General features: G+C 37.6%; 1 protein-coding gene across 1 annotated transcript; it reads right to left on the minus strand.

The window, feature by feature from the left end:
• Positions 1–1,924: 1,924 nt before the first annotated feature.
• On the minus strand, positions 1,925–25,865 carry Mex3c (mex-3 RNA binding family member C). Its single transcript, XM_046419484.2, has 2 exons — positions 25,109–25,865; positions 1,925–4,941 (listed from the first exon to the last, which is right to left on the minus strand). Exons 1-2 carry the CDS (start codon positions 25,848–25,850, stop codon positions 3,716–3,718), a joined length of 1,968 nt encoding a protein of 655 aa, XP_046275440.1. The 5' UTR covers positions 25,851–25,865; the 3' UTR covers positions 1,925–3,715.
• Between the last annotated feature and the right edge of the window lie 452 nt (positions 25,866–26,317).

Here is a 26,317-nt window from a genome sequence, read left to right on the forward strand (position 1 = left end):
AGTTATGTCTGACTCATTCTTTCCTAAAAATCTGGTATCCTTTAAAATGAAAAACAGATAAATGAATATGGAGGTAGCAGAAAATCTCAATAGCAGGAAAATGTAATTATTTTGCAGTTTTCAACTATTCCACATGGTTAGCTGAAGACACTTAATAGGAATAATTACATAAGATATTAAATAGGGAGGTATGCCACTCTACACAGATCAGCTATTCTTTTTATTTACGTATTTTTTTGTGTTGCTGGGAATCAAACTCAGGATTTCATGCATACTAGGCAAGTGTTCTATTGCTGAGCTATATCCCTAGCCCTATTCTTAATCTTTGTTGAATGGAATCTCATTTGGCTTTTCAATGTTGTTTCCTATATTTCACCAGTGCTCCATTGCCCAGTTACTTAATCACTAATAGTAAATGGCTGAGTTCTAAAACAGCCGCAAAATAAAGTATTACTGCAAACATCAAATTGTTGTAGTAGTATAATGACATGCAAAAGATGTTTACAATATATAATAGAACACCCCCAATCCTCATTATTATTCATAAGAAGTTTTAGAATGAGAAAAGTAGAAAGTTAAGGGAAGGGTGGGTAGTAGACTGAAAACCAGTGACTGTTTTGGGAATAACAGATCCACTGAAGAGGATAATTTTACTTGTATTAACTAATTTATCACACCTCTCCTATTGCTATTTTCTAAATCTAACTGTTCTAGCCTTTTTTAGTCTTACTAAAAACCTTTGCATAAGGATTCTTTTGATAAAATCCTTTATAAAAAGGATTACATAACTTTACAATAACCAAGCTGCTAGGCAAATCAAATATTTTCAGTTTAGCACTTATCCTCCCAGGTTGTGAAGAAAGAACATATAGCCTTCCTCAAAAAGTTGGCCAAATTCCTGGTTATTCACCATGCAGATTATCCAGGTTGGTATGTCTATTACTGTTAACACAGGTGGAGTTCCTGGGGCCTCTCTTCTTCAATGCTTTATAAGCAAATTTGTACAACCACCTATGGAAAGTCAGGTGCAGACTTAGAACTGGGGTAAGTGCTTATCCAAGTTTCGCTAACATGGTTCCAAAGTTTTGGTTAACCATTGCAAGGAAAGCCTTAAAACAGATTTTTCAAGGCTCTTTGGAATATCTTGACCTCAAATTAGGTAAAAGAAGTTCATTTCATAGGTCATCCAATCTAAACTGGATCTTCTACAAAAGATCTCCCAAATTTAATTTTCATACTTTTGGAGGCAAATCTCAAAACTAACAAAGTAATTCTGGCATACAGTTCGAGGTCAATGGTCTTTCCCATCATTGAATCTATATACTCCAGTCTCTAGTACAGCCTAAGAATATGCCCAAAATCTACAATGAAAATACTTTTTGATGGCTGTGTGGTACTTGTAAAGTTACTGAGTGAACAGAAATTTAATTTCTTTAAAAATGATCTTAGAAATTTCTTTTTAACCAAATGGCAACTATTTACTCCAATTAGACTCAAATCAATTTCATAGATGGAGTAATATTTTTGTCTATCACCAAACCTAGAAGGCAGTTTTAAACTGAAAATTTACGACTTGCACTCCCATATTAGAAAAAAATAGTTTTACAGATTTGTTAGTAAAAAAGACAAAATTTTGTAAATAAAAGGATATACACAGTAGAATCCTACACAAATATGTGATTAAATTTAAAACTGGCAAATATTCAATTCACTATAATGATCATTTAATAAAAAAAGCTAAACCTGGACTAGACAAGGGCGACATGTTCAACACCAAGTGCATACTAAAAAATCAGTTACAAGAATGAAGAGCATGTGTTGGGGAATGGAGAAACTTGGTAAGAGGAAATTTTCAATTTTTAGTACCTCTCTTCATCTAAGATAAACTGCTAATGATTATATAAAAAACACCAAGGAGAATACATTCAAGTTAATGGAAACAAGTCTTTATTAAGTAACTTTTAATATCAGAAAAATAAAACTCTTATAATTCTCTTTACAGCAAATATATAATATCAGTGCTTTGGCCATCTTAAGTTAAAGGCCCTTTATCATAAAATATATGGTTTTAAACTTTACTCAAATTGAATTTATAATCCCTATGACTTCCCTACATATACATAACAAAAGAGTGTAGTAAAATTAGCAAATACTAAACTATATTGATAATTTATCATTCTTAGTTTGTGTTTTTTAGAAACAGTACACGCACCTAATATATGTCGATTCCTTGGCTTATTAGTTGCAGTGTACAATGCAACAAAATACAAAACACATGCTTGGTGAACATTCGTTCATATCTACAAGACGGCAGCTAGAGATTAGGTTTCAATACTGACATTTAACTATCCTACAAGCAATTAGCATTACATCATAATATGCCATCAAGGCAACTTTTTTATACTGAAAAAATCAAAATAAAAACCGTTATTTGTAAACTTTTATACGAAATGTAACTCTTCAAGTGGAAATAAAAAATAAAATTTGTCTATTTACTATTGAATACACATAGGATTTCATTTTTGTTATACTGAGAAAAAAAGTTCTTTTGTGTTGGGAAAATAACGCTTCAAAAAATAATTAGTAGAAAAACCCACCAGTATAATGTTTTGTCCTTTCAATGCCAGCACAGATTTGGGAACATACCGAGGATGAAGTTATAGACATCCATAGGTGAAATGTACAAGTGTATTTTAAAGAAATCTTTCCTTGTGATTGGAAATAGTTTTGAAATGAAGTAAACTGATTGGAGGTCGTCACAGCTGCTTTCGTGAGTTATGCCAAGGGCATTATTATCTCCCTCCCCATCCCCTACATTACTAAAAAATAAAAATATATTTATAATGTGCAAGACAAATATGGATTGAACATAAAATGTTTCACATTTTGATCTAGTCTAAAAATTAATCAATAGCTTGATCAGACTAATGAATGGAATGTTCGCATCCTCAATTATCAGCCAATATAGATGCATCCCAAAGCCCTTCCTGAAATGGTGGCCATTTCCACATTCACTAAAGGAGGCTATGGGTAGGAATTCACAATAGAGACAATTGCATTCCTGATCCATTGATCATACCAGCCTTGAGCACTCTGGGCGAGATGAAGGTCAATGTAGCAGTTTTTGTCCCAAATTATAACCAGTGATCTAGTAAACTGCCATCAGCCCTATTATTACCAATAAGTAATCACAATGCATTAAAAAGTTACTTGCAATCCTGCAGAGTTAGGCATAAGTTATTGAGAAATAAAAAACAAACAAACCTGTTTTGTCAAAACTGGCAGTGTAAAGAAGGCAGCACTGGAAGTGTCTGAGTCATCTGTAATGCCAAGTACCCTCCATAAACTCTTAATGTGGTTAGGCTTTGGGACCCACTGTTTGGAATCTCAGATGTATACCCTTTTCTCATAGGTCACACAACCTATGATCTTCGCTCAGCCAAGGTGAACTTCAGCTTTTGCAATTCTTACACAAGCTATGTCTCTGGGTCTACAGGATAGTATTAATAATTCAAACCAAACTAATAGACAAGAGACCACTTAGGTTTAGTGTTACCATAGCAGCCTTTTATAAGTTTACTAACAACTTTAGCCTAATCCCAATAAAGCCTGATAACAGTCATAAGAATTCATTAGGAAGTTTACTGGGGGTACCATTATACCCATGCCTTTACGAGTCCATATAGAGATATAGTATTTATGTATATATATATAGTTAAGAGTGAATTTGGATTGCCTGAGTAACAGCTGTCTGGCAAACTGGACATGACGGCGTTCTCTTTTCACAGATCTTGTTGGCACATTCCATGCAGAAGAGGTTGTGGCCACATGGAACTAGGGCAGCAATAACTTCATTCTCAAAGCAAATCACACAGTCGTGCTTTCTTCTTGATTCTGGAGGTGAGCTAGAGGTGGAACCACCGTTGGAAGAGGAGTAACTATTGGTACCATTAGAAAAAGCAGGGATGTATATTGGAAGGCCAACATGGTTGCCTGTGCTAGGTGGGTCGCTCCTAACCCTCCGAGCAAGTGGGTGTTCTATGCTCTCAGGAAATGTAGGAGACAGACGAGGAGTAGATGGCTGACTTCCTCTACGCTGAGTCTTCATGTTACCAGAAGGATCACTCCCAAAGCCAGAGAGTGGGTTAACTGGTTCAAATGGAGTCCAGATAGTTTGAGCTGATGTTGGTAAAGAGTCAAAGGCAGGAGAGTCAACTGCAAGATCTTCTGAGCCTACAGATGGTAGTGTATCTCCAAACCAAAAGTTTCCTGTGCTAAAGGGGCTTGTTGGACTAAAGTCAGCCAGCCTATTGCTTCCAAAGTAGGAATCTGTAGAACCACTTCCTAGAGAACTGGAACTATCATTTCGATAATTGGATATCATTCTTGCGCGGCTAGGAGGAACTGGATTGGAGGAGAGCCACGCAGAGCCAAGAGTGCCACCTTCAAAGCTGACATCAGTACCATTGTAATGGAAATCATTCTCTTCATTGAGCTCTATATAGTTTCCTGTACGCATGGCAATATGCATTTCTATTTCTTCCCGGGCTCGGTCAACATTTTCAGGCATCCCTGTCACTTCAAAGACAGGCTCCTTATCTCTGCTTGGAGTTACTATATACGTGTGGGTCTGCTGCTGAATTCTTTTAATCGTTGCTCCTTTGGGTCCAACCACTAATCCCACCACACGATAGGGGACCCTCACTTGGACGGTGGTTTGACCGGGCAGATTAGGGCTACATGACAACCCTCCCAGGGTAGGGCCATTTTTGTTTCGAGATGCACGGATCATGGAGAAGTGCTCTGCAGCTGAGAGGATTTCTCTTTTGGCCATGGCAACATCTTCTTTCCGTCCAGTGACAACAAAAATGGGCTCTTCACCACGAACAGGTGTCTTGATATATGTGTTTGTCTTGGCTCTCAGTGCTTTAATTTTACAACCTGTTTGAAAGAAAACATTTCACAAAAGTCAATACTGACTTCAAAGATATTTGATTAAATTTTTTTGATCATCTTTTTTATTGATTTCAAAGATATTTGTAAATACAAATCACAGAGAGTGCTTTCAAACTAAATGTCTGCCAATGGGCAGTTTTTATTTTCAAAAGTTTTAGAGTTTGCTCTTTGCCATAAAAACATCACTAAACGACAAAACTTTCCTCATTCTACTAGTGCTCCTATATCTGGAGGTATACTTATCTGGTGGTCTTCATTTGGGCAGAGATGGTACCTCTACTGGAAGGCTGTAACTCAGAAGTCAGTCTCATTGTCTACTTCCTCTTGTCATTAGTCACTGCAAATGATGCATGAAGTTTTCTATATAGATAAGCTATACCGAGGGTTTGATTTTCAGAACACTAATAATTTACTACATTGTAGGGTGATAGTGGCAAAAAACATTAATGTGCAGGTGAGACATTAACATTAATTGTCTCATTTAATCTATATAATAACTCTATGAACCAGACTATTACTCCTTTTACTTCTAAGAACCAGATTATTATACTCTTTTAACTGCTAAGGAAGCTAAATTGAAGCTCAGAAAAATCATATAAGTTGTTGTGTTGTTATATGTGTTGTTCACACAACTAGTAAGTAGCAGAGCCAATTAAACTCAGCCTGACTTCAAAATCAATGGTCTTACTATTACTCTCTCCTTGATGACTACTGAATACTCATGGCTATCAGGTCATTTCACTTCTGCCCTCACCAGTTGAATTCCAGGCTCAATCAGTTTACTCCCATCTGGGTTATGCTAGCTGTACTCATGCTAGTAATTAAATTATCTAAATTGTTTATCTTAATTACATATACTAGAGTAGGATATAAATATGAAACTGATATTGTATTTCTATGAAAATTGAGTGGACTGTTTTTGAAAATTCTAATAAAGGTAAGTATCTTGGCAGCGTGGGGGGGGAGCTGACGTTGAATTTCATATGTGTGAGACAACCATAAAAGCCCAGGGATAAAGAAAAAAAAAGTAATATAGAATGATTTAGCATCAACCATAAAGTTCTTGATCCATTCATAAGAAACAGATACTTGAGACTATATGAAATATGAGTATTGAATGTGGTTTTATTAAGGAAGGGCTACTCTGATTGGTAGAGCCAAACGTAAAAGGCCTTGGTTTCAAATCCTAAGAGTATTAAATAAAACACTGAAGACATAATTCCTGACTTTAGCCAACTTAATTTGAATAACCATTGATTATCAGCACCAATGTAAGATTACAGGGCTTTAAACTATAACCAATGTCAAAAACACAACTAAGGCATAAAACTTTGGGGTTATACTTTTCAAAGATCTTAACATAAGCTAAGTGCTATTGAAGACAAGGAGATACAATTTGGGCAGGTCTTTTTCTTAAACCTTCCTTTCTGTTCTTTGCCCCTGAAAAATTAATAATAACAATATGGCCTACAAGGCCCCTCTTTAGCTTATATCTGAATGCCTCTAACTTCATCTTTCACCACTCCCTTTTACCCTTTCCTCATTCCTTACACTCTTCAGTATATTTCAGCCCATATTAATGGCTAGCAGGTCATCTCACTTCTGCTCCAACCAGTTGAATTTCGGCTCAATCATGGTACATCCATGTTCCCTCATTTCCATGCCTGGAATCTTTCTTTGCCTTTTTTACTCCTAGCTCTGTTTGCTTAACTCCTGTTAATCAGGTTTTGGTATAGACACCTCATCCTCTATGAAGTTTAGCCTCTCCCAGGACTGACTGATATGACTTTTTTCAGAATTCCAAAAGTACTGGGCAGTTGAATATCCATGTATACCACAAGACTGCCATGAAACATTTGTTGAAAGAAAATCACTGTTCTTCTATATAAGGACAGTGGGCCTTTCTTACCACATTGCATTGGATCTAAGCTTTTTTTTTTGTACCAGGCATTGAACTCAGGGGCATTCAACCATTAAGCCACATCCCCAGCCCTATTTTATATTTTATTCAGAGACAGGGTCTCACTGAGTTGCTTAGCGCCTTACTGTTGCTGAGGCTGGTATTGAACTTGTGATCCTCCTGCCTCAGCCTCCCAAATTGCTGGGATTATAGGTGTGCTGGGATTACAGGTGAGTCACCACATCCATCGTTAATCCAATCTTATTGAAGGGAGCTGATTATGCTAATTTCAATTTAGCACATCCAAGAACAACTTTATGCAACCTACTCTTGTACATCTAGATCTCAACTACAAATGAAGATTCTGTTCCTCCCTCTAACAAACTGTGGAACTTATAAAGAAATGGCTGGCTTTTCACTGCTGGATCCTAGGTATATTATCATGCAAAAACTGTGTGGTCCTTTGAAAACAGAAATACACGTGGAAGCATCACCAAAGAGACATCAAGATGATGCCTCTCTTCCTCAAAGAGCTTTCCCAAGTGTCTTAATTTTCCTTCATTTTATTATACTTTCAAAAATCTCATCACTGGCTACAAAGCTAGTTTCAGAAACGGGGAACTGAAGACTGAGTTGCTAGTTAAAGAAGTAAGAAACAGTATATCAAGGTTAGAGATGTTGTAACGTTAAGGTCATATTCCTTTGAGAAGACTCAAAAAGCACTTAGCATAGGAACTGAATGAGGTATAAAAGGCTAAGGGAGAGGGTGGCTTGGGGGGTTCTCCAAGAAACATCAAATTTATGCTACTGTAAATGTGAAAACTTATTATAGAATGCTACTGTAAGTTTACATCTATAATGAACTACAGGAAGTTTTTGGGTTTTTTTTTTTTTGGATGGGGGATTGAACTCCAGAGCACTCTACCAATGAGCTACATCCCCAGCCCTTTTTATTTTTAAATTTGAGACAGAGTCTCACTAAATTGCCCAGACTGACATAAAACTTGTATTATTCCTGCCTCAGTCTCCCTAGTAGCTGGGATTTCAAGCATGTGCCCCCACGCCTGGCTAAACCACAGAAAGTTTAAAAAAGGGTGGTGTAACTTTTAGGTGTATACTATACTCTGCTTTTGCTCTACAACAGAATATGAGCTGGAAGATCAGAGCAACAAATCTTTCATATTTTATCATTAACATAAGCAAAACACTTAGCACAATAGATATTGCTTGAGACTAAGAATTAAAATCATATTCCACTGGCTAATCTGTGATTTATAGATGTCTTAAGAAAATCTGAAAGAAGCTGGGTGTAGTGGCACACATCTGAATCCCAGTGATTTGGGAGGCTAAGGCAGGATGATTTCAAATTTGAAGACAGTTGGGGCAATTCAGCAGTTAAAAAGGTCTGGTGATACAATTCAATGGTAGAACGTCCCTGGGTCCAATCCCCAGTACTGCAAAAAAAAAAAAAAAAGAGCAAAATCTGAAATAAGTATAAATATGCATACTACTCAAGAAGTTACAGCCATTATTCAGTTATATGAGTTCATATTCTGGGCAACAAGTTGACAAGGCAAGAAAGCTCTCTGTTAGTCACATTCCTGACAATAATCCTGATCATCTTGCAGAAAAATACTGGGCAAATTCTACTGAGGACAAAGGGCAAGTTAGTCTAAGGTTCTAGGATTGGCCCCTTTTAATTTTAACCTTTACTTGTGGAAAGTTGAACTAAGAAACCTCTCTAAACAACTTCTGAGACTATTAAGGAACTGTCAGTTACACTGTAGAATATTTCTATTTAATACTTCATAGGTATATTATTAGCAGAGAAAATATGGTTAAAGGTACACAGAACAATATCTTGCCTATGGCTGTTACTAAAAATAGGTGTTCAATACATAGTTCATTGGAAAAAGAAAAGATGAATATTTTGAACTTAAATCACTTCTAAGATGTGGAGAAAGGTCTATATCATCTAAAAGGGTCATGTGGTTAGGTTTTGTACATCAGGAGAAATATATAAGTGGAAGATAGCAAAGCCAACCCTTTTTAAGCGATTGCCAATTAAACAGAGGAAAGTACTGTTTTTTTTTTTTTTCCTTAAATTTTATGAGTTTTACCAAAGTACCTGAAAATCAGATTAGGATTGTTGGAAACTTCACACTTGTTTCATCCTAACACTTGTTTCTATAGGACAGTTATATTCTGACTTCCAACCAAATAACAGATGATTCCTAGAATATGAGTACACTATAAAGTTAGGGACTACTTAAACAGTGGAGTTTATAAAAGGGTGACACAACCTCAAGGATGTAGGGAAAAAGGTACACTCATACATTGCTGGTGGGACTGCAAATTGGTGTAACCGCTCTAGAAAGCAGTATGGAGATTCCTCAGAAAACTTGGAATGGAACCATCATTTGACCAGTTATCCCACTCCTCAGTATATACCCAAAGGATTTAAAATCAGCATACTATAGTGACACAGCCACATCAATGTTTATAGCAGCCCAATTCCTAACAGCTAAGCTATGGAACCAACCCAGGTGCCTTTCAATAGATGAATGGATTAAGAAAATGTGGTATACAGACATAATGGAATATTACTCAGCCATAAAGAAGAATGAAATTATGGTATTTGCCAGTAAATGACTATCATGCTAAGTGAAATAAACCAATCCCCAAAACCCAAAGGCTGAATGTTCTCTTTAACAGGCAGATGCTAACACACAATGGAGGGGAGGGTGTGTGGAGATTAGGGGAAGGGAGGGGGTGAAATAGAAAAGACAGTAAAATGAATCGGACATTACTTTCCTATGGTTCATATATGAATACATGACCATTGTTACCACATCATGTACAACCTCAAGAATGGGAAGTTATATTCCATGTATGTATAATGTCAAAATACATTCTATTGTCATGTGTATGTCTAAAAAGAACAAATAAAAAAAATTTTAAAATAAAAAAGAGTGACACAAACTAAATGAGAATCTGTTTTAATCTTATGGATGGAGATGGTAAGAATTTATTTTAAAAAAAGTCTATTAGATTGAATTTGGTTGAAAATGCAAAGATATTTTTAAAAATAATGCAAGAATTTATAATCTCAGAGTTACATAAAACTCATAAGCCATAAAAGGACTGATAAATCAAAAATTAGAGCAGGCTTTAAAAAAGTTAGTTGATGGCAAGTCAGAAAAACCATAGTCAAAAAAAATATATTCACAATTTAACTCACAAATGGCTAATTTCTCTCCCTTACCTCCTATTCCCTCCCTTACATATCAAAACATTAAAACCTAAGAGAAAAACAGCTAAAACAGTACACAGTAAAGAAAGCAAAGAAGTGGCTTTGAAGATGGAAATTCCATAGGAATTATTTCCATAGGAATTGAGCTATAATTTTCTATCCACGAGATTTTCAAATATCAGAAACATTATAACACTGGAGTAAGAATGGGGAAAATGGCACTCTTATTTAGCTGTTCAGAGCATGAACTGCTTTCTCTGGAGGGCTGTTTGCAGTATCTATCAAAATTATCTTATGCCTCTACAATCCCATTTGTAGAAATGTTGGCACAGGTACAGAATACCTTCTGTATTATATTATCTACTTATTGTTTAGATTAGCATGAAGCTAGCACAGTTATAATACAGACTATTATATATTTGTAAAATTGGTTCAATGAGAGGGATAGGGTAAGGAGGAAACTTAGTTTTCACTGTATACTCAATACAAATATATAATTTTTTAAAAAAATGTGATTAAGAAAAGTAAAACAAATGATAATTTTACTAGTCATACTAATTAGACTTTTAGTTGGTATTATTTAGGTTATTTTATATTACATGAACAGCAGGATAAATCATTTCATAATCTCAAAGTTGAACAAGGTTTTATAACTTTAAAATGTAAGGATTAACACTTGTGTTCTTACAGTTATAGACAAAAACTAACATGGCAAGTTGTATTCAAGTTTGTCAAAAGACAGGAATCTAAACCCAGTGGTTCAGAGTTCAAGGACTAGAGTAACATCAACAACTTCATAGGTATAATTTTACCTTAATTTTGGGGGGAAAAATCCCCAAATAAAAAGTCTCCAACTTGCTGGTATAAGAACCCACTTCCTCTTTCTAAATCACCGTTGCAGAGGAAAACCTCTTTAGCTGCAGCCAGAGAACTCTGATATTTTCCCCTACCTACTATATATAGCAAAGAATCCTGCCTTCCTTCTCTGGGGTGTAGAGCATCTTTCAGCCTTAACAACCTAAGAGGAAGGCCCTTTTGTTGGTGGGAAGAGAGTTAAAAGGAAGAAAAGGAACTGAAATGTAATTGTCTTTGGTGTTTTTGAAACTATGAGTTGCAATATTAACTTTGTGTTTTACAATCAGCATAAAAAAGAAAAAAAACCCAATGGGTTCCAAATGTTTCACTGAAATATGTATACAATGAGCTTCAATGTAAAATGTTATTTTTTCTGTGGGTTCCAGCCACTAAAATTTAAAACCTCTAGACTAGATTTATCTTAGACCACCTTAAAGACCATTTTCTATAGTTCAACGAATCATATAATGTTCTTGCAACATACAAACCAGTGTAGTGAAGTGGAAAAGTTGTTGAGAACATATGTTAAAGATATAGGATTTTGCAGATGGAATTTGATACAGCTGAAAATGGTAATACTATAGATTTGCTCTGTAGTCACCTAAAGTATCTTTTGGAGGCCAGAGCGCCTAGACATTGATAATAGTGAAAATTAAAACAAAACAAAAAAACGAACAACTTTTCCAAGCTATCAGAAACAAGACTTGGATCCTCACAGCAAGGTTTTCCAAACTGTTTTTGTTTTTATTCTAATTCTTAAAACTGATTCACTTAGGTGTTGGCAAAAAGACCACATGGCCTATCTTTACCATTTGTTCCCACTTTCCAGAAGAAAGGGCATTACATGATAAACTGAATTTATACTTAGGCAAAAAAATCCAAGGAGCTATATATCATCCACTATAAAATCCTTTAAAAAGGTACAGTCCTTTCAGTAGATATGGCAGGCAGAATTCTAAAATGCCCCCTTACCCTCATTTCTGGTATATACATACTTTCAGTCAATTACAGTCTATGTACCCTTGGAAAGGGATATTGTAGATGTAATTATGATCCAAGTTCACCTTAAAACAGGGAGGTTATCCAGATTTTCTTGGTGGGTTTGACTTAACCATGAGCCCTTTAAAAGTTTTTTTTTGTTTGTTTGTCTGCTCAGGAGGAGGTTCAGAAATGTGCTCTGGCTAAGGGGGGAGAAAGTAAACAATCTGTGGTGAATTGCCTATGGTGACCTCATGGCAGTGGCCTCTAGGAGCTGAGAATTAGAAGGAAAATGGAGGCCTCCATCCTCCAATCCTGAAGAAATGAATTCTGTCAATAAGTGAGCTTGCGTGAGACATGAACACCTAGATGAGAATGTAGTCCTGATCAATATTTTGATTTCAGCCCATTGAGACCCTGAATAAAGAATTCAGACACACCATGTCTAGACTGCTGACATACAGAAACTGAGATAATAAATCTGTGTTGTTTTAAGCCACTAAAATTTATGGTAACTCTTATGGAGCAACAAAAAACTACTACATGGTTCTTAAGCCTTTAAGAATTCCACAACAACTGCCTTAAGGGAGCAGAGAAAAAAATGTTATTTGTCTTATATTCTTATTCAGTACCCTACAGGATATTCTAGAAGGTTTTCAATCAGAAATATTCAATATTAAGCAGTAGCTTTACACTGAATATTATATTAATAACGTGTTATAGTAAATCTAGAATTGCCAGTCCAGAATTTTTTTTCTATCCTTTAATTTGCTTATTACCTGCTTTTGTTTTATGTTGTCATACCAAGTCACTAAGTGGCTTCAATTACCAAATTTATTATTTCAAGAATATAGCTCCCCTCCTCATACTCAAACCCAGCTGGGAAAAGTTTTCTGCTTTTACATACTCATGTGGATCCACCAGATGATTTGAGACACACTCCAAATAGCAAAAGGTCCATAATCTTAATTACATTTGAATAAACACTTAAAACAATCCTTTGGTATTTTCATAGATAGTTAGAAATTGTCTGCCTTCACATTATCCCTTTCCTTTCTTTCAATTTCTCCCTTTCTTCCAAGTACCCAAGCTTTTTTTGTTTTGTTTTTAAATTAATTTTTAAAAATACATGATTGCAGAATGCATTACAATTCTTATTACACATAGAGAGCACAATTTTTCATCTGTTTGTATATAAAGTATGTTCATACCAATTCGTGTCTTCATATTCAAGTACCCAGCTTTTTAAAGAAATAAAGTATTTGGTCATGAAAATTTTGAATCCCAATTCAGGAGTGAATGGCCTGCGCAGAGAACAGACATAAAATACAGTCAGGGAGAGGTGTGTGGAATCACAAAACAATGAAATAGGGTGAAGGGATAGAGGTAAAAGTTAAGCCAGGTATGGTGGCACAGTGAAGGGATAGAGGTAAAAGTTAAGCCAGGTATGGCAGCACACACCTGTAATCCCAGCAACTTAGGAGGCTGAGGGAGGATGATCCCAAATTCAAGGTCAGCCTTGGCAAATTTAATGAGAACCTACATCAAAATAAAAAAAGGTCTGAGGATATAACTCAGTGCTAAAGCACCCCTGGATTCAATCCCTAGTAGACTCCCCACACAAGAGTTATAAATTAAATAGGAAGAAAAGAAGAATACTATAAGCTAGGTGTTGAGAATGACTTTTATAAGGTAACTGTGTTTATGTTGAGAAGTGAGTGGTTTGGTGGAAAATAAGCAGAAGCTGTTTTCTCCTTTATCCTAGGGGCTTTGCCTAGGTATTCATAGCTAAATCACTCCTTCTTGGGGCTCAAGAGCATTTTACCAATTATGAGATAAAGTTCAACCTAATGCTTTATCCATACAAATGTTAAACTTCCAACTCTAAAGGTACAGATGCTACTTTCAGATAGTGTAAGGAGTTATAAGTATTTCTGACCTCAAGGAGCTCCCAGTCTAGAAAGAAAACAGTCATGCAAGCAATACCGATATAAGATAATTGCTTTAATAAAAGCAGGCATACAAGGTAGTGGGAACATATAAAGGAGAAGGCTTTACCGCTTATAGCAAATGAAAGAAGGCTTCAAAAGAATTTGAACTGAGGCCTGAAAAAAGTGATTTTTGCCAGGTGGAAATTCTAGGAGAGTAAAAGAACTACAGGTCAAAAGCAGGGAATGAAGGTTCAGAATGGCACAGTGGGGAAACTTAAGTTAGGTCAGTATTGTGAAAGCTGGCAGAATGAGGATAAGGCAGAAGTCTTCAATGCCAGACAAGGGAAATAACTTTGTAGGTGCAAAGAATTTTGTGTAGAGAAGGAACATATCAGATATGTATGTTAGACTGATGGGAATATATCAGTTAATGTTCAGAGACTGAAGGCAGAGAGACTTACCTGAATGGCCATAATAATAATCAGTAGAAAAATGCTAAGAGAATGAAAGAGAGTATGCAAGATAGAAGCCATGTATACATAATACTGTTCGGTTCTAACATCTAGTATATTTATTTCAAGTTCTTATGCTTTTGATTTTTGACAAGGAAATTTCTCAGAAATGGAACTATTGAAGTTTCCATTTACTCCATACATTTTACACACACACACACACACACACACACAGAGTTATGGTTTGAATGTGAGTGTTCCCCAAAAGCTCATGTGTCAGACAATGCAAGAAAGTTTGGAGGAGAAATGACTGGGTTATAGCCTTAATCTAGTCAGTAAATTAATCCCTAAAGGGATTAATTGGGTGGTAGGGTGTGGCTGGAAGAGGTGGGAATTGGGGCATGGCTATATATATTTGTATCTAGTGAGTAGAGTCTCTCTTTGATTCCGCTTCCCTCCGCCACACTCTTCCACCATGAGCACCAAGGAATGGAGCTGGCCTTCTATGGACTAAGACCTCTGAAACCATGAGCCCTCAAATAAACCTTTCCTACTCTACAGTTGTGCTGTTCAGGTCCTTTATTCACAGCAGTGAAAAAGCTGACTAAAACACACACACCTTTTGTAGTTTCCATTTACTCCATAAATTACACACACACACACACACACACACTTATTTATACATAGTGATTTAAGAAAACACAAATACAAACATCACAATTGTACTATGGAGATGTGGCTGTAGCTCAGTGGTCCAGTGCTTGCTTTAGAAAGTTTAGTTGCTCCTGGGTTGGATCCCCAACACTGTAGAAACAACAAACTGTATGTACATTTTCACTTTTTGGTAGTCCTTTTGTTATACCTGTCTTCAAAAATCTGCCCCTCACACTTGTTTAGAGGAGAAAAGGATCCTACTTGGAAATCATTACATACATTCTTTAGTAAAAATGAAGAGAAGGGAGTCAAAACTTGAACAGCTCTTTTTACCTTCAAGAAAACTGAACTCCTTGGCCTGATTTAAAACAAAACAAAACAAAAAACTACCTTCTCCTAAACTTCATCATCTCCTAAGCATGTCTTATCTATTCTCTCTCTGCTCAGATTATTTTCTTAAATAGCCTTAGAAAACCTTCCTTGCATACTCTTTCCTCCCCAAGTTACCTCAGTAACAAACATGGTCACTTGGTCACTTAGCAAAGCAGAAAATCTGTGTGTGTGTGTGTGTGTGTGTGTGTGAGTGAGTGAGAGAGAGAGAGAGAGAGAGGGAGGGAGGGAGGGAGGAGGGAGAGAAGGGGAGAGGCTCTATGGAAATAAAGAATAATAAAAACATGGGAATATGTTCATTATTAAATGAATTCTTTAAGGCCCAGTTCAAAGGAAACTATCTGCTGAATTGGGTTGTAATCAATGCCTAGTAACCTGCTGTTTGCATATCAGGTCAGTCAACTTCCAGGTCTTTTCTAATGCTGACCTTTTTGGATCAAGTCCCTCTTTTAAGAAACACATAGTTATCTCTTCCTCTCTCTGAAGTTTAAAATGTACTTGAGACAATCACACACTACCATATTTCAAATGAATATATCCATTTATTCTTTCTTTCACAAAAGGTTGGCAGAATAATGATTAAGAACACAAGACTAAATAGACTAGCAAACCAGCTTGGTCAATGTAAGCAGGTCACTAACCTCCACCTCTCCTTCATGTGTGAATAATTATGATTAAAATATTTCGCTCATTTATTTATTTTAACGATTAAACAAATACTGTATTAAAAATGCTCATTGGGAATGTAGCTCAGTGGTAGATGAGTAAACTCATCTAGTATCTGGGAGACTGGACCTACTTTTGAAATTTAAAAAAAAAATGCAGAACACTTTTAGTCTTCCTGGCTCTCTTCTAGATTTTCATTTAATCATCAGATTACAGTGCTTTAGAAAGGGCAGGAAAGAGCTTAATTGGATTGCTCAAATCTTCCAGATGTTTATAAGATCTCAAACCTAAATTGTCTTAATTCCACACTTTTTTCACTACTCTATACTATTTCCCTGTAAAAGCACATCATTTCAAGTTTGTGATATATTACAATTAGCAAGGGGTAGTCATTTTATTTAATGATTTTATATAAAATAAGGCCCTTTCCCCTTTATAAGTCTAGACCATTCAAAAGTTCCCTTCACTTTTCAGTAACTCAATTTCAAAATTATTGTCAAAGTCTGATAAATAACAGCTAAACCCCAGTAAAAGACTTGTTTTATTCCAATATTTAAATAATAAATAATATAGTTTAAGGATGCAATGTACCCCTAAATGTATAATATAGTATTAACAGCTTTTCTTTCTAGGGTCAAGCGTCTATTTTGTTAATTTTTTAAAAGCCAAAATTGTCTGAATTTTTAATTAGGAATACTGTTCATCTCACATGACAGCACTTCAAACAGCTCCATTTACATGATTTTAGTTTTATTATCAGTTTTCATGGGGACATTTAATGCCTTCAACCAAGTAGCATCTACTGCCCTTTAAAAGCCCCAAACAACTTCAACTTGGACTGTCTCCTTAAATAAAGAGCTAGGAATTAAAGGCAAGAGTGAAAAAGTCCTCATTACTACAGTACAGAAAGTAAAATGTAAATAATAAAATGGAAAGTCTCTAATCTAGCAACTCAATCCAATCAAATAAACTGCAAGTATCTACTTTAGGTAGTTTAACTGATATTAAGGATGCAAAGATGACTAAAATTTAGTTCTGCCTTTACTACCTTGTATCAATTTCAAGCATCAAAAGGATTTAGTGTTTGTACATGTTCATTTGTAGACAATGATCAATCATTTTCTTATGTTGTTGGTTGTTGATGGTGTTCAAATCATCTATATCTTTGCTGATTTTGTGTCTCCTTCTTCTACTGCTCACTGAGACAGGAGTATTGATTGAAGTCTCTAGTTATGTTAGCTTTAGACCTTGGGCAACTTGCTTATAACTCCTCAGACCTGTTTCCTTATCTTTGCAATGGAAATAAGAATAGATCAAATGAGCTGATACATGCAATTCTGCACAGTGTCTGACACACTTAAATGTTTGTTATTACAAAAGTCAAAATGTGCTGATTTTTTTATAGGAAGTTGAAAACATTTAAAAAATCTATCTCCTAAAGAAAAAAATATATTTACATTATGAAAAACAAGTTAAGATATTATGAACTCTGCCCTTGAGAGAGGGCCTAAGTTGCTTAGGGCTTTGATGAATTGTTGAGGCTGGCCTTGAACTTGGGATCCTCCTGCCTCAACCTCCTCAGTCACAAAGATCACAGATGTGTACTTGGCTCAGAGTTCCAATTTTAAATTCTGTAAACTTAAAAAACAAGTAACTTTGGTGTGAAATCAACCAAATTGGTATTTTGAAATCTGGTTTACTTCTACATTTCAGGAACTATCTTTAGAAGGAACTCAAAATATAAGAACTTTGAGAGACCATCTCATTTTATACAAGAAAACTGAAGCTTGGAATTGCTCAAAGTTATAAACTAATGTTTCTTAAAATCACTATCATCCCAACCTGCCTTCTTTTCTTGCATTATGTTTGGAGTAGAAAAGAAATCCTTGCTCACTGAAGGTATTTTTAAGAATATGAACAAAACAAACCAAAAGTCTCCCCCTTCCTTTTTTCACTTAATTATATTAAACAAGAGGATTGGAAATTTAATGAAAAGGTTCACATTTGGCCTTCTATTAACGATGAAACAACCAGAAGAGGGTGTAAATTAGAGATGAAAGAACAATTTTCCTAACTAGGGAGCTTTAAATTATGTTCATGCCCTTTAGAAGATGTTAACAAATCCTCTAAAAGAATTGTGGGTGCAATGGTGCATGCCTATAATCTCAGAACCATGAAGGCTGAGGCAGGGGCATCCCAAATTCAAGGCCAGCTTGGGTAATTTCAAGTCCACCCTCTCTCAAAAAATAAAAAAAGAAGGGCTAGGTATGCAATTCAGTGACAGAGACCTTGTCTAGGATGCACAAGGCTTCGGGTTCAATTCCCCATATAGCCAAAACAAACACACACACACAACAAAAAAACTCCCCATAAACCCAGAAAAGAAAGAAATCTTAGAATTGTCTTTTGGGGTACCATGTAACGGAATCAATTATTTTTAAATTATTTCCTTCCAGACAAGCTTAGATCTCTGCCAGGAAATACATTTTCAAAGCTCCATTTTTTTTTTTAAATTGGTACTGGGATTGAATCCAGGGGTGCTTTACCACTGAGCTTTTTTTTTTTTTTTTTAATTTTGAGAGAGGGCCTAAGTTGCTTAGGGCTTTGCTGAATTGCTGAGGCTGGCCTTGAACTTGCAATCCTCCTGCCTCAACCTCCTCAGTCGCAGAGATTACAGATATGTACTTGGCTTAAGAGTTCCAATTTTAAATTACTGTAAACTTTAAAAACAAGTAACTTAAATTTAAATAATTTAGTTAGGAGTATGAAAGAAATTCATCACTTAAAATACATTTCTGAGATGGGCACAGTGGTGTGCCAGTTACTGGGGAGGCTGAAGCAGAAAGATTGCTTGAGCCCAGGAGTTCAAGGCCAGCCTGGGTAACCCAGGGAGACCCCATTTTAAAACAAACACCCCCCCCACACACACACACCAAACAAACACAAACAACTTTACCTTACCTTACACATAATTTCTCATCTATATACTTACAATTGTATAGTAAATTTATATTAATGACATTTTCTCAAACTTGATTCTCATGACAAATATGGGGGTAGGCAGGTGAGAGAGGCACCCAGAAGAACAAGTAAAAGCAATAAGTTTTCTCCATTAAGGAGAAACTGAGGCTCAAACTAGTCATTTGTCCAAAATCATAGGCAACAAGTGGTGAAACTAACACAAAGAGGATAAGGCAAAAGGGAAGGAAGAATGATAGAGGAGAGGGCAATGTTTATGATCAGTGCCAACCCCATGTTCACAACCAAATCTTTATGCTTAATTTCAATGACATCTCCAGTTTTCATTAAATAATTTCTTTATTATTTTATGTCCTGGTCTTATTATTCCATGATATAACTTTACTGAGGTCAAATAAGCTTCCTGCTTACTGCAAAAAGGCAATGAATCACGTATACTTGAATTGCCCTTAAATTCCAAATACAGGGGGCTGGGGTTATAGCTCAGTGGCAGAACGCTTGCCTAGAATGTGTGAGGCACTGGGTTTGATCCTCAACACCACATCAAAATAAATATCCATCTACAACTAAAATATATATATATTTTAAAAAGACTGGCACAAAAGAGGTTCTGCAGTTACTTAGTGTAACTTAAATTCCTCAAAATTGGTCATAGAATCAAGACTTGAACTGATTAAACAGCATTAGACTCAATTTAGTATAACTGGCCTTGGTATTTTTTTTTTCGAGGGGAAGTACTGGGGATTGAAATCAGGGGCACTCAACCACTGAGCCACATCCCCAGCCCTATTTTCTATTTTACTTAGAGACAGGGTCTCACTGAGTTGCTTAGTGCCTCATTTTTTTGCTGAGACTAGCTTTGAACTCGTGATCCTCCTGCCTCCTAAGCCACTGGGATTACAGGCATGTGCCACCACACCCAGATGGGCTTGGTAATTTTAACAGAAGATGATTTTAAAGGTATAAATATCAGATTTAATCTTTGCATATCTCTATATAGGAATTAATGGTATCATGGGCAAAGTTAAATGTAAACCCAGAAATTATGGTATATAAGCCATCTGGGAGGCATTTAAGTATATGTAGTTTAATAAAAAATATCTATCACTTTATAATCATTTAAAATCAATATGATTTTAAAATACATTAACCATGATTTATCTGGAGCTTCCTAAAACATTTTCAAAATTGCAAATACATCAATTTAGTATCTTTTTTTATTAAAAATATTTTTAGTTGTAGATGAACACAATCCCTTTATTTTTGTTTATTTAGTTTTACATGGTGCTGGGGATCGAACCCAGGGACTCACACATGCTAGGCAAGTACTCTACCACTGAGCTACAACCCCAGCCCCTCAATTTAGTATCTTAAGAAAATTATTTCATTTTCGAGTTTAAAATGACAAATTCCAAATAGTGGAAATTACATTGTTTAAAATTCTACAACAATCCCATAGATTATAAAATAGTGCTGTGGTAGTCATCTAATATTCTGGCTCTCTCCTGGGCACACTGTTATAATATGCCTTATAGTCCACTTGAAATTAGGTGTGGCGAGATGACTTACTTTGATTAATGTAATACGAGCAGATATGATAATTATTACTTCCGGGTCTAACATTTATAAAGACTAGTGCAATGGCTTCTCATCCTCCTGTACAAAGGGAGATCAGTAACACTTGAGATGGTCACTGCTCTGCTGGCCTATGTCCCTGAATGACTAAAACAAGCAAAGTCCCTGTGAATAATAAAAGTTCCAAGTATCTAACATGCATTTAATCATCAATTGGTTCTAGTTCCATTACATAAGAATATAATGTGTAAACCTATCTGTGAAAGTTCAGAAAAGGTAAACAGTATTAACTACAATGGTTCCAAATTAATTTCGGATTTGCTTTAACAAAGTAAATCATCTTCTGTTAAGTGTTATAACATCACTTACAGTTTCATATACATCAACTTATTTTTTAGGGTCTCTCAAAGTATTGCAGATATGATTATGTCTAGCTGCAAAAGGAGAGTCTCTGGGGCCTAGGGAGTTTCAGTGACTTGCTTAAGACCATGAAGTAAATTATTTGCACAGAGTAATCAGAATTCAGTATATCTATTTCTGATTGTTAGCTCTTTCCAGAATACCTGAACAGGGACTGTCACAGGCAATTCAATGTAGTTTACAATAATTTATTAACATTGAAACATACATTGTAAAACATTTTTTTTTTTGCATTTAGTTTAAAGCAAAAGCATTAAGCTTTCCATAAATTCTTTAATTTATATAAACACCAAATTAAAAAACCAAATCAGCAGTATGTTAAGTATTAAACACAATGCTACCTTTCCTTGAAAACTTGAGATGTAGAGAACTACCCAGAATTCCAAACCATAAACACTGTTGGAAATCTTTCTAGATAAAAGTCTCTAGTAGAGCAACAGTTCTCAAATATGTGACTCTGTGGATAATTTTTAGGTTGCTTATAACCAGGGGGTAAAAAATTACATCTTTGAATTATCATATTTTTTCCCCATTTCCTTCCTAGTGAATCAGAATAGTTCATCAGAAAGAAGGCAGCAGATTCACACCCATTTGTAAAGTGATGATAGTAACTGAAACTATCCTAATAGTTCCTGAGCCTATACACACAAACTACTATAAATTTAAAATTTAAAATCTAGAAAGTTATAGTATCCAATTTGGAGTCCACTGCAGTGCAGGAAAAACAAAAACACAAGAATTCCTATTTTCATTTTTACTCAGTTCTTTAAAATTTTTAAGTTTTATAATGTGCAATGTTTTACCATACATATTATTCATACACAAATATCCAGATATTGGGAATACTTTAATTTTTTTGACATAGTAAATAAAAAAGCTAAGGATGACTTTTAATTAGACTAGGAGGTTAGAGAACACACACGCTCCATCAATTAAAGTCGCAGAAGAAAACAAGATGCACATCTTAAACAGCAAAAAAAAAAAAAACAACAAAAAACTGAGTTCCTAACCCTTAAATGACTACACTTATAACATTCAATATTTACTTATAGTGCAATTAAGAATACATCTTGAGATCTACTTTAACTCTTTAGCCTTACTAGATATTAATGACTATATGAATGAACAAAATCTGTTGACTTAAATCTGTTAGCCACTGTCAATGGGTCTTGTAGGCACTACACTTAAAAAACAAAGATGTTTCTAAATTTACAAAATTAGGTCTTAAAATGCGGTCCGACTTCTTTTTTATGTCTATATTCTAAAACTTCTTTGATTACCAATAAACCTTTTTAGTTCCTGACTTTATTTTACAGTATTGTCAGATTAACAATAGATGCATAGCTAAAAAACAACAATACAAAAACAGAGCCAATTTAACATTCACAAAGACCATATGCTACTGGGGAGTAAAACAGGAGGTCAAACACTCTGCCAACTTTCATCACTATCAAAATCAGTGGTTTGTTTTTTTGGAAGACACTAGAACCAGAGGCCATCTACATGAGTTGCCAGTCTATGTGACTCAGAATTCCATTTGTCCTAATCTTTGCTTCAGAGCTGAAGTCATAAATGTCTCCATCTGTGACATAATTATTTCCAAAACCAATTAAGAGATGTCAAACAGAAAATTATGACTTCAGGTAATGAATAAATGGTAGGAATTGGTAATTCTTAAGGATGAATATTTAGCTCCTTCAAAGCAAACAAGAAAATGAAATGATTTGCCCTGTTTAAATCACTTAGGACAGGTATTCTCTCATGGGGGAAATTACTGCACTAATAAAAGGATGTGAACATTAGAAGTTACTTAGTTCTCCATAGGAGCGAGCAAATACTTCACAGGTTTTATTACCATGCTACTGGAGTGTAGGGGTGGCAAAGGGGTCAATGATCCACTAGTTGAATGGTTCAAAACAGGAAAAGGGCAAGACTTTCTGCCCTTAAGATAAGATAAAGGAAGATGACATACTTTTAACAGTACTGTCAACTCTGGGAAAATATTAATCGCAAAGGACAGTCAGCAATTTGTCTCCATGTTCTGACATAAATAGATTTATATTTTCCTTATTAACCAATAACCACAGCACTAAGAAAAACCAAGAATTTAGCTCATTTATAACCATGTAATAGATGGTACAAAATAAAAACCTGAAATCTTTAATTTTAAATAATAGTGTTGCATAAAGGTAAGAGTTTACACAATTAAGGACCATTGTACAGCACTAAAGGGTATGGTATATGAAAGACAAAAGCTTGTATTAAATTAAATCTACAAAATATATTCTCTTGTCCTATATAAAACTGGCATGTAAATGTTCTTTTCCTTTGTTATCCTACACTGTCACCATAAAAATGCTGGAGCAACTTGTGTCAAGTGGCACCTTAGCATGGCATTCATGATTCTATATTCTGGCCTCAACAGTTGCCTTGCCAGCCCTTTTCTACCACTCCCTTTTACAAATTTTAAGCATCACCAAATTCAACAGGATTTGCCCATCACACCTAGAAATAATTCTTCCATCTTTCCTCATATTGTTCCTTAGCCTTTTTTCAACTTCCATTTGTTAAGCTTTTACCTATTCTCAAAAGCACTCCTGGGTGACTTTTTGTTCATCATACTAGAATTAGAATCATTAACTTCATATTAGTTTAGTGTCATTCTGTTTATTAGACTGTTAGCTTCTGATAATGGGCAGAAAGTTTGAATCAATCTCACTTTCTCAACTTAATCACCATAAACTCAATACCTGACAAAATACAAGTGTGATGCATAGCAACCCCTCATCATTCCTGATGGACTAGTTCTGAATTTATAAATTGAAATGTTATTATTTCATATTAGGTAGGTGAAACAGTTCTCTCCTGAATTATCCTAAATAGCACCAAAAACAGACAAACAAGGCAGGTGAAACTGATTAACTAGGTTGACTGAAATAAGCTTTCTCTTCTATATTCACATTTCAGATTTTTTTCTTATTAAAATCTTAGAGATAAGAAAAGCCAACTCTTGATATGTGAAACCATTTCAACAGACCTCTTTATTTATGTGTACTTTAGACCACTTGGGAAAGATGAGATCATTTAAGCAGCAGCGCCATCATCTCTTTATTTGACCCCAACAATGCTCTCAACCTAACAGTACAGAAACACATAGCAACCAAGGCTCAACCATATTGTAATAAGGCGGCAGCAGGTAATATTTACCCTTTTGTACAGCGGGGAAAAGCTACATTAAAGAACACAGAACCTTCCCTAAAAATGTCGGATATGGAGGTACTCTGGGCATCCCCTTCCCCCACCTTCACAAATCTACTCCTGGAATCTGAGACATAGGTCCTTTGTCTGAACAATGTGGGAGGAGTCTGTCTGCAGTACTGGTGTGCTGGCAAGTGGAGAATTTATTGAAAACTGCATAAAAGCCTAAAGTTCCTTAATTACCGTACTGTCCAATTTTTCTTCATCGTGCACCCTAAAGTGTCCTAAAAGACAGCCACATTGGCCTTTTCGAGAATAAAAATGTAACCTTCGAGAACACTAAGATCAAAAGAGTTAGGCTGCTCTTCAAAAGCTAAGTTTCAGAATAGCGGAAGGGGGTAGTGTGATAGGGTCCACTTAAACATCCCTTCCCTCTTGAATAAGCTCCTTCTACATGCCTCCATTTCTGCCCATTTCTCATCTGAATAAACTGTTCGAAGGGAAGTCGGGAGCTCTTACAAGAGGCTCTGCTGCGCAAACTTGCAATCTCAAGCTCTCCGCACACAACACCGAACCTGCAACTCCTGACCCGACCTTTTACTACCTCACTGAGGTTTCTGGTGCCACGCCAGTCTGGTGTTCCACGAATACAGCTCGAGTAAAGTGAACACCACCGGATTGGATGGCCGGAGAAACTCAATACTTTATCAATCAGAACGAGAGGAACGATGTGGGTTTTTGCAAGGTGACCCATCTCATCCCGTCGCCCCTCGGATCCTCCCAGATACCTAATCGGTGGACTCTTTGGGTTCCACCTTTTTCCGCCTCGAGCTCGTTTCTTTCGCCTCCCACCCACGCCCGGGGCCGTGCCCTGCTGGACATCCCCACTTTCCGCACTCACCCTGGCGGCCGACAATCTCGGCGACATGCTCGGAGCTGGGCACTGGGACGCACTCGGTGGTGTTGACGCTCTTCCTCCGGAGCAGGGCCGCCTGTTCCCCGTTTAGGGCTGCTGCCGCCGCCCCGCCGCCGCCGGGGCCGTAGGCGTGGGACAGCATCGCCGCCATCATGCCCTGGGCATCGTCCCCTCCGTAGAGCACCCCAGCCGCTGCGGCTGCGGCCTCCCGAGCATCGAAGCCGGCGCCAGGCAACAGCACAGACCCCAGGGGCCCGCCCGGGATCGACTGGGTCTGGGAGGCGGTGGCCGCGGGCGGCGACAGCAACAGCAGCGACGGCCGGTCCTCCTCCTCTGCCTCCTCCAGCTCCTCCTCCTCCAGCAGGTCTCCGTCCAGCTCTGCTTCCTCCCCCTCCTCCTCGTCGTCCTCCAGTTCCAGCTCGGCCGCCTCCGAGGCTGCGGGCCGGCCGGGCGGAGCCCGCTCCTCCGGAGACAGCCCCGCCGCCCGCCGGGCCTGGCCCTGCGCCGCCGCCGCCGCGGCCCGGAGCGTCGGTGCGCCGGGCTCCGCTGGGCTGGGGTCGTCAAGGCCTAGCGCGGCCAGGCGCTCCCTCAGCAGGAGCCCGTCCCCTTCGAGCTCCGGGCCGCCCGCGGGCGGCGGCAGCGGCGGCGGCGGCGGCGGCGGGGGCGGCTGCGGCAGGGGGGCCGGGGCCGCCGCCAGGGCCAGGGCCGCGGAGCTGCCGCTCGGCATCGCAGCGGCGCGCTGTCAATGGCGGCGGCGGCGGCGGCGGCGGCGGCCGGGTCAGGCGCGGCGGGCGGCGAGCCCCATGGCGGACAGGGCCCGGGCCCTGCTCAGCGCGCAAACACCTTTCCTCTGGGGAGGCGGCGAGGCCCGCGACCCGGGCTGAGGAGCGCCAGGGCCGCTCCGAGACCGGAGAGGGCGGGGTGGAGGGGCAGGGGAAGGAGGCAGAGGTAGGTAACTAGGTGGGTGGGTGGGGACGGCAGCGGGGCGGGCTGGTGGAGGTGGCAGCGGCTCCCCTCTCAGGGTTTCTTTTGTTTCATGGCCTTAACCAGCCCCCGGCGCGCGCGGCGGCGGCGGCGACGCCCCACGCCGCTCTCCGAATGAAGCCGGCGCGCTCTGATTGGCTGCTTTTAATCTCTGGGAGCCCGCCCTCTCTTCCCGCAGCCTTCACACTCCTTTTCCTAGCCCCACCCCCC

The sequence above is a fragment of the Marmota monax genome, unplaced genomic scaffold, assembly GCF_021218885.2.
Source record: "Marmota monax isolate L192 unplaced genomic scaffold, Marmota_monax_Labrador192_F-V1.1 WCK01_AAM20220418_F8-fsc00088, whole genome shotgun sequence".
NCBI classification, from domain to species: Eukaryota; Metazoa; Chordata; class Mammalia; order Rodentia; family Sciuridae; genus Marmota; species Marmota monax.

What these genes read in the sequence shown, in the direction of transcription:
- Mex3c (XM_046419484.2), bottom strand. Translation starts at nt 25,850, where the DNA reads ATGCCGAGCGGCAGCTCCGCGGCCCTGGCCCTGGCGGCGGCCCCGGCC. An exon ending in CGAGATTGTCGGCCGCCAGG is followed by an intron (nt 4,942 to 25,108) that starts GTGAGTGCGGAA and finishes TCTTTCAAACAG; the next exon opens with GTTGTAAAATTAAAGCACTG.